Here is an 8,533-nt window from a genome sequence, read left to right as displayed (position 1 = left end):
AGTTCTGGAGATGCTCTGACCCAGTCATCTAGCCATCACAATTTGGCCCTTGTCAAAGTCGCTCAGATCCTTACGCTTGCCAATTTTCCTGCTTCTAACACATCAACTTGGAGGACAAAATGTTATTATGATGTATGCAGGTTAGTATCAGTGTTTGTAGATTAGTGTGAGCAATTGTACTACGGTTTAGTTAAGGAGCTTTATGCATAAAGGTTGGTATCTGACAGTAAGACATTAATAACAGTAATAAAACAGCAGGTATGTTAGTGTCTATGATAGTATGTCAGTAAGTATAAATACATGTATGTCAGAAGCAGTGATACTATAGCTTAATGATGAGAATGAACCCCAAATTAAATACACATTACTATCTCATTATATAAAGAATACAGATTCCTACAGAGGGATGTTGATTTTATTTTATATGCACTGACTGGTTATTATGATACAAATAGTAGACCACCATTTTAACCTCTCTGCCACAGATGATCACCTGTCTGTATGTAAAATATTTGCATTATTTTGTAATCATAACATTGTAAATCAATAATTAGTCATCAAAATGTAGAAATTGTCTTCAGCTATTAGATATTAGATATTCTTGAATCGTTCAGTCAGTAGGTGGCAGCAGTGAACTACATGTCTTTATATCGGGCAAAGGCACAAATCTGACATGACTGAGTGACACAAAACACATTGGCTACACAGAGATAGATAGAACGTATATAATATTGTACATCCAGATATGTCGTCGGATATTTATACATTTCATCATGCCAAAATATCCAAATACTGTCCTATGTACTGCATCATGCACCTAATTATATCTAATCATATACTTTTTAATAAGGTTTTGATCACAGATTTGGTGCCATTCCTTGTATTACTACAATCAAATGACTTGTAGAAAGCCATGAGGCTATTAAAAAATGCCTTTTAACATTTGTAAACCGATGATCAATTATTATAATGTATCCATTTACAAAATACAATCTTCTCTGTAATCATGTGTACCAATGTAGACTTTATATTAAAATATATTTAGTACTGTAAAACGTTTGTTATTTCTAATTAAAATATATAAAAATCATATGTAACTTTCCTGCAGCTTCTGGTGAACTGTAATTCAATTGCAACAGATAGTTGAGAGTAAGAATTGCACAATTTGGAAACTGCAGACATGAAAACATCAAAAATGGAAGAGATCCGCACGTTTCAGATTATATCATGTTTGTTTTCAGATTAAGACTCGTGAAGAACAGATTGCACGGTGTCGAGTGAGGGTGTGTTCAAATACTGCACGTCTGTACAGGACACAATCCGAAAAGGGATGGGCAATTGTCCACAATTTAGCCACACGTTCATTCTGGGTGCTAGTTCGTGTTAACCTTCCTGTTATGTTGTGGATTTGTTTTCATTTCAAATATGAGACACAATGTGATTGCTTAATCCCTCCAAACCACACACACACACACACACACACAGAATTTGTTCCTGGACCCCAACTACACCTCTTCCCACACTTACTTCTTGAACTTTTCATGCAGAATCAAATATCATTCTACCTATGACGGGAACCTTTCATTTCCCATGGGAAAACTCTGCCCAGGCAGGATGGGCAACAAATATAAAAGGGTCCCTGCATGTAGTCCTACCAACATTATGCATCTGTACTCTCTCCAAGGTTGAAAAGATGAGCAATATGAGCAGAATAATGACAGCCCAGGATGCTCTGGAACACATCCTTGATCAGGATAGTGAAGTAGAGGAGGAAGTGTCTGAAAGTGAAGACGATCTTGAGATCAATTCTGATCATGATGATAAATTGTCAGATGATGAGGGTATTGTCCCACAGCCATCAACTCCAAGAGAGACATTCATATAAAAAAATGGCCAAATAGATGGTCCTCATCCCCAAACATGCGTCGGGGAACATTATCAGCTGCAAAAATTATACAGGCCGTGCCAGGGCCCACTAGCATGGCAGTGACTCCTGTCACAGATATAGTCTGCTTTCGAGCTGGTCACTCAGGATTCAATTCACAAAATTGTTCTAGAATGACTAATTTAGAAGGGAGGCGTGTTTTTGTAATGAAAAACGAGTGAATAATCATAAGTAAACCACGATCTGCAAGGGGTGAAAAACTTGATTACACTAAATATTGATTACATTGATATGAATTGAGCTAAAGATAATGTTTATGGATGGTTAAACATGCGTCGGGTCAATGTGAGCCGGGAACATTATTGCTGATGCTTACAGTTGAACCTAACAGGAGGGTCAAGAGTCTCGACATTAAACGCGAGTCAGCATCCTTCTCCTGTTTTTCGTTTCACTTCCCGCAGCCTCTCCTCCCGGCAGCCGCCGCTTCCGCTTTCTCTCACGACCCGGCGGCCGAGCCCGCTGCTGCGCCGCCGCCACACCGTGCGCAACCGCACGTCACCCGCTCGGATCCCGGGGCGCGTCCGTATGGCGCAGATGTCCGCAGTTCTGTGCGCGTCTGCGCGGCTCCACCAATGGGATCGGTGGAAGTCTGCAGATCTGCGCAGAGCTGCGGACACCTGCGCTACGAGAACGAGGCCTCTATCTGGTCCCCTGGCGCGCGAGGGTGAGCAGACGGGGGCCAATCAGAGCCCGCGCCGGCCTCGCGCCGATTGGAGGGAGCCTGTTGCTGGGTAACAGCAGAAGGAAGCCGAACGCGGGCGACAGTTCGCAGCGTGCAGCCGCAGCGCAGGGCGCATGCGTGGAGCCGCGCACGGTTATTCAGTCGTGCAGTTATCACAGTATCTCTAACGAGCCGTGAATTTGATGATCCACGCCTTGTTTGCAATGCTGACTCATTTGGACAGGATCGGCATTATGTTGCGTAAATACCTTAATCACAAATCACTGCATCATTCATGTTTTTTTTAATTAATTTAGCATTGAGTACACTTTATACTAGTACAGCTTCAACGGGAAGTTTGATTCTGCTGCGAAATACTGAACAACATTGTCCCAAAGCCGAGACTGTGTACATGTCTATTCTTAGCGTCCTGCTGTGGGAGATATGAAATGATGGACAGCCAGTCTAGTAGCAGTGTCACGTTGAAATGAAGTACCAGAAACGCAAAACAAGGCATGCAGATTTAAAAGTATATATCTAATACAAATCGCAGTACTGTTGTCCATGAATTTGTAAATTCATTCCTGCATTTTATTGAAAAAAGCAGTAGGTGGATACACTCTAAGATGGACGGTCACTGAGCAAGATAAAGAGGGTTTGAAAGAGCACCAATGAAATAGATCCATAAGCATTCAAAACAATGGGAAACTGAATCAGTGGGAAAAGTTCATGAACTATCAAAAACTAAGCCTCAGCAGAATACCCCCAAATTCCAAGACATCAAATACAAACCATGCACAAATAACACAAGAAGCTTTTTTTGTGTGCGTTCTTGATAGGTCATCTCCACGTCACTTTTTAGATCAAGAACTGGCCAGTTTCACAATTGTGTAAAAGGCACCAGTGTTCGCTTCCAGCAGCAGAAAAGGATGTGGCTACGAATTCTGTGATGAAACCTGAACCAGCACACACTTCAGGAAGCAGTTCAGCAGAAAAAGACGCCAAAGCGAAGGAATTGCAGCTTTCACCAGAGAAAATGACCAACTCGTGTTACTCATAGGAAACAGTGGCATGTGCAGCACAAGTGAGTCTAAACCACTCATGATGTATAGACTGGTCCAAGTCAAGCAGAGTCCTTTAGCATTTAAGAATCAACTAGGCAATTCAAAGTACATGAGAAGAAAGATCACTGTACCAATGGTTTAATAAAAAGGTTTATTAAATAATATGTAAAGTGAAATGGTACATAATCATCACTAGAATACTGTTCACTTACAGATTTTCTTTAACATATCTGTAACAAACTTTTTTGTCTTTTTTTTTTTTTCCTGTTGTAATATTCAGTAAATAAATGCAGTTCAGAATATACAATACATTCATATATACACATACACATAACAGACATACACAGACAAAACAATGACAGAAACCATACAAAGGCTTTGGCAAAAAAGAGTGCATACTTTTTTCTTTTTTTTTTTAAACATTACTCATACAAAAGTAAACAAAGAAAAAAAAAAATCCTTTGAAAAAGTACAAACAAGCTAGTCCAGTGCAAGGTCAGAGTTCCATGAGCTTTTTAGCAGCTGTTTATTTATTTAGTCAGTCATTTTTGTGTTTGAGATTTTGTTCCTGAGACAGAACTTCTGCTCGAGTTGGAGGGTTATTTGGAGGCGGGTACAAGCATGCCAAGCGGAAGAACAGGGTTTGGAGCCGGCGTTTTCACTGCCGCAATCTTGTTCAGGTTCCCCACTTCGGCCTGCCAGGTGGGGATTTTTTTTGTAGTCATGTGACGGCGGGCGTGCTTGGTCAGGTGGTCGCTGCGCATGAAGCGACGGTCGCACACGGGACACACAAACTTCTTCTCTCCCGTGTGTGTCCTGCGGTGCCGGGACAGTTCATCCGAGCGCGCAAACTTCTTGTCGCACCCCTCCCAGTTGCAGCTGAAAGGCTTTTCACCTGAGAATGCACACAAAAGCATAGTCACACACATGTGGGGAATGACTTAAGACAATGTCAGAATACTTGCATACACAACATACAAGCGCGGGGAAACTACCAAAAAAGATCTAGGGAGTGGGTTTGCTTCAGCGGTCAGCACACCTCTTGGCAACGATTCACATGTGCAATTCCAGCTCAGTGAATCGGTGGAGAGGGCCTCCATATTTGAAGAGCTTTTTTCCAATAAGAATGTGTTTTCATAACAATGAATATCAGACTATGGTTGTATTGTTTTTTGTGTTTATTTTTACCAACACATCAACTAAAATATCTGATGGGGTCCATATGGATATCACCAGGTATTAAAAACGTTCAAACATACTTAATCTCACCACGTCTTGATGCATCAAGCAGAATATCATTGATTTGAGGTTGCTACTCAATTTTGCTTTCAAAGTCCAAGGACCAATTAGGACACAAACACCCTCATTCCAATTAGAGAGTTTAACAGATAAAGTGGAATCCTAACAAAGGAATTCCAATGCAGTAATCTTCAAATGCTTTCCATACAACTGTGTTAATTGGTCTGAACACTAGGAGTTATATTGATCTACAGTCATAAAAAGGATCTTAATTAAATGTATTAGTTTCTCACTTATAATTCAAGGCACTTAACACCCCTAAGAAAAACTAAAAACAATACATTGCAGATATCAGATAACACATAGATATTCACCTGTGTGAGTTCGGAGATGTGCTTTGAGGTGTGAACTCTTGAAGTAAGTCTTGCGACACCCTGGGAAGTTGCACACATAGTTTCGTCTCCGGGAGAAGTCCATCTGTGACACACCGCTCTGACCAGAAGGCACGTAGACTGGCGCGGGAGCCAGAGGTAGCAGCTTGGTGTTGCCCAGGGTCATTACAGTCTGTGAGCACTGGGAGGGCTGTGATACCGGGGACTGGGGAAGGACAAACATAACAGTGCCCTGGGGAACTGGGGCTCCCATGAGGAATGGCTGTGAAAAGCTGGTTGTCTGGGGTAAGATGGGCTTCACTGTGGCTGTCTGAGTCTGCACAGGCGTCTGTATGAAGGCTGAGATCATCCCAGCCTGTCTGTTCACTGGGAACATTTGGCAGAGCACAGGAGGGCTCGGCATGGGGGCAGCCGTGGCACCGGTCTCTGACGTGACGGGCGCAGGAGGTGTGGTGGCGGCCGCAGACAGCAGGGCACGCTGGTCCTTTGTGACCAGGCTGCACGTGCCGCCCCGGCAGTCGGGCTCCAAGGAAATGGCAGCGAACACAGAGGCTGCTGTGCTGGTGGTATGCTCAGTCCTTTGTGAGTGGTGTGTGGTATTTGTCTGCGCCTGCTGCTGCTCAGTCACCACTGAAGGAATGTGCTGGCAAGGGAAACTGTCGGCAGTGTGACGAATCACACTAGTTGCCATGGCTCTGCAGGGAAGTGATGTCATTTGGTCCTGGGCTGGTTTCTGGCTCCGGGATTCTGTGGCACCAGTCATCGCAGGCCTCCCACTTCCAGGCCCAGAGCTCTCTGACACACCCGAGCAGACTCTCCAATTGGCCATGACCGTCTTCAGCCTTGGACTAGTCATCGTTGACACAGGGGTGAGCAGGGCAGTGGTAGTGGAGGCCTCGGCAAAACTGGGGCTGTGAGGTGGGGTCATACACTAGAAAATGAAAAGACACACAATTAATGATCTGCCTACTGAGCAAAAACAGCACACCATCAATCCTCTCGTTGCCCCCCAAAAAAGCTTTGCAACACACATACTCAAGCAGACCTTCATGACAAGATTATATAAGTTTTGCTTTGTTGTTTTAATAACATTAACAATTGATCCTAAAGATAAGCAATTGGAGGGGGCAAACTTCAACCATGAATAAATTACTAAAGCACTTAGTTCACCCCATGATGTGCAGTGGATGTCATCCAGCAAACCTTAATAAACAGAGCCTGACAAGACCAGCCCCGGGTGAAGTTCACACGGTTGCCTGGGCCCGTCTTCTCCGGAACCGAGTCACGGGTACAAATCCACCCATATACAAGAAACCTTGGTTGGGAATGCATGTTAACTTTGAAATGCAAACCGTACAATTTAGATGAGATGTAAGACACTTAAGTCAGTTTTCTGTTCTGGGAAAAAACAGCGATTTAATTAAAAAAAAAAAAAAAAAAAAAAAAAATCACCTTACCAGTGACGAGAAAGAAACAAAGTCCTTGGACGCATCAAGGGGGGTGTCTGTGTGCAGCACGGAGTCGCAGGAGTCCGAGGCGGGGGTCAGGGGCCGGGCTTTGCAGGGCTCTGGCCTGTGTGACCTCTGACCCCACGAGCTCATGCACACCAGGGCTTCCACTGCCTCCAGGTCGTTGTGCTCCAGCGTGCTGCAGGACGACTGCTCACTGTCATGGCGCTTCCTTTCCATGATGGACTCGCAGATATCCATGATTTCGGCCTGAAACACAATGAATATCAAAAAAATCAGTTATCTTGTGCAGTGACCTCATAGTGCACTGACTGTCATGTAACCTCAAATGTCTACTACGTCATAATTATATATATATATATATATATATAAAAAAAAAACCCTCTTCTTGAGTTACATACTTTGATCATTTAAGAATACCTCCTCCCAATACAGATCGCGAATGTTTTATATTTATTCCAACTGGCCACACACATACAAAGACCAAATATGTACTAAAACATCAATTCTTGTTTGTCAGGTAGACCCATCAGGCAGTCCATTAAAACATACCATCTGGATTTAACGATCAAGGCATACACACAAAGTGGCACGTTTACCAGGCAGCAGCGAAGCACCTCATCGTCATACAGATAAGGACAGCACAGCAGCTACACCCCTGTCTAGTAACAGCGGCTAACAGCCGGGCTGGGAACCTCCCATTGCCCAATATAGCACACTGCGTGACGTCACCGACCACCGGCCATGTGAGAGCCACAAGCGGCGCAGGAGCAGCGCCTCGGGATTAGGAAGTGCGCAAAGTGCCTCACCTGCCTGCTCTTCAATGCAATGCAAGCCACCTCCACCCCACCCTCAATAGACAAACACGCAAAAGGAAAGACGTGAGCAGCGGCCCGCCCGCCTCACGTTTCCCTGCAGCCCAGGCTTCTCAGCGCGTCACGTTTCCATTTAAAAACGCCAGGGCACGTCCCTCGCAGCGCCTCTGATCTCCCGCAGGGCTGCCATTCGGGTACCGGTACCGTAATATACATAGTATCCACACACTGCATTTCCATCCTCCATCCTCAGCGGCACGCCAGGTCCACCCAGTGTGCATTTCAACCGGCTACACTAGATGTTACTGCACCGGGTCCGCCACCGGGACCCACGGTGCCCGGCCGGCAATGCCCAGGCTCGGCTTCCAGGGAGCATGACCAAGCAGCAGCCGGCGAGCGGGCCGACAGCCGCACACACCGGCACCTCCACCTCCAGGCGGTTAGCAGGCGTCGCGCACTCACCCCGCTGGCCGGGTCCACGTCGAAGCGGCGGCGCGGCGCACAGGTCTGCATCGTCTGCGTCTGCGGGCACCGAGAGGAACAAAGACGGCGTGGACGCGAGCGCTCGGCGCACTGTGGGCTGCACTCGCCTCCGCCAGCAGGGCTCCCCCTCCGCGGCGCACGGCCCGGCAAAAAACAAAACAAAGTGCGGGGCCGCCCGGCGGGTGGCAACGTGCGGCCAATGGAAAGCAAAGGTGTATCAGCCGCCGGCCAATGGCGGGGCGGGCGGCGCGTGATCGGTGCGTGATCGCGGCGGGATTGGCGGGCGCGGGGTGCGTGGCCGGGGTGGGCGGGGCCGGGGGCGGGGCGGGAGTCAGCGGTGTCGGAATAAACCCGCTGAACTCGCGGCCGGGAAACTGGGGGAAAGGTCGCGGCGGCCGGCGAGGCAGCGTGAGACTCCGGCCTGCGCCTGCGCGGCTGCGGGGAGACGCGGTTCAGCAGCGCGGA

At 46.4% G+C, this 8,533-nt stretch overlaps 1 protein-coding gene across 2 annotated transcripts; it reads right to left on the bottom strand.

Moving 5' to 3' along the window:
• Positions 1–3,807: 3,807 nt before the first annotated feature.
• Positions 3,808–8,230, bottom strand: LOC136763791 (Krueppel-like factor 11). Of its 2 annotated transcripts, none has more exons than XM_066717791.1 (4): positions 8,048–8,230; positions 6,759–7,019; positions 5,284–6,232; positions 3,808–4,565 (listed from the first exon to the last, which is right to left on the bottom strand). In XM_066717791.1, exons 1-4 carry the CDS (start codon positions 8,096–8,098, stop codon positions 4,270–4,272), a joined length of 1,557 nt encoding a protein of 518 aa, XP_066573888.1. In that variant the 5' UTR covers positions 8,099–8,230; the 3' UTR covers positions 3,808–4,269. The 2 variants fall into 2 exon arrangements, with proteins under 2 accessions (XP_066573888.1, XP_066573898.1); XM_066717801.1 differs by lacking the exon at positions 8,048–8,230 and adding an exon at positions 7,580–8,018.
• Between the last annotated feature and the right edge of the window lie 303 nt (positions 8,231–8,533).

This window comes from Amia ocellicauda, chromosome 1, assembly GCF_036373705.1.
Source record: "Amia ocellicauda isolate fAmiCal2 chromosome 1, fAmiCal2.hap1, whole genome shotgun sequence".
In the NCBI taxonomy this organism is placed as follows: domain Eukaryota; kingdom Metazoa; phylum Chordata; class Actinopteri; order Amiiformes; family Amiidae; genus Amia; species Amia ocellicauda.
This window is presented reverse-complemented; position numbering and strand designations above follow the sequence as displayed.

Coding starts and splice junctions, on each gene's coding strand:
- LOC136763791 (XM_066717791.1), bottom strand. CDS start 8,098: ATGCAGACCTGTGCGCCGCGCCGCCGCTTCGACGTGGACCCGGCCAGC. Junction 7,020..8,047: donor ACGTGGACCCGGCCAGCGGG/GTGAGTGCGCGA, acceptor ATTGTGTTTCAG/GCCGAAATCATGGATATCTG. Junction 4,566..5,283: donor ACATCTCCGAACTCACACAG/GTGAATATCTAT, acceptor GTGCATTCTCAG/GTGAAAAGCCTTTCAGCTGC.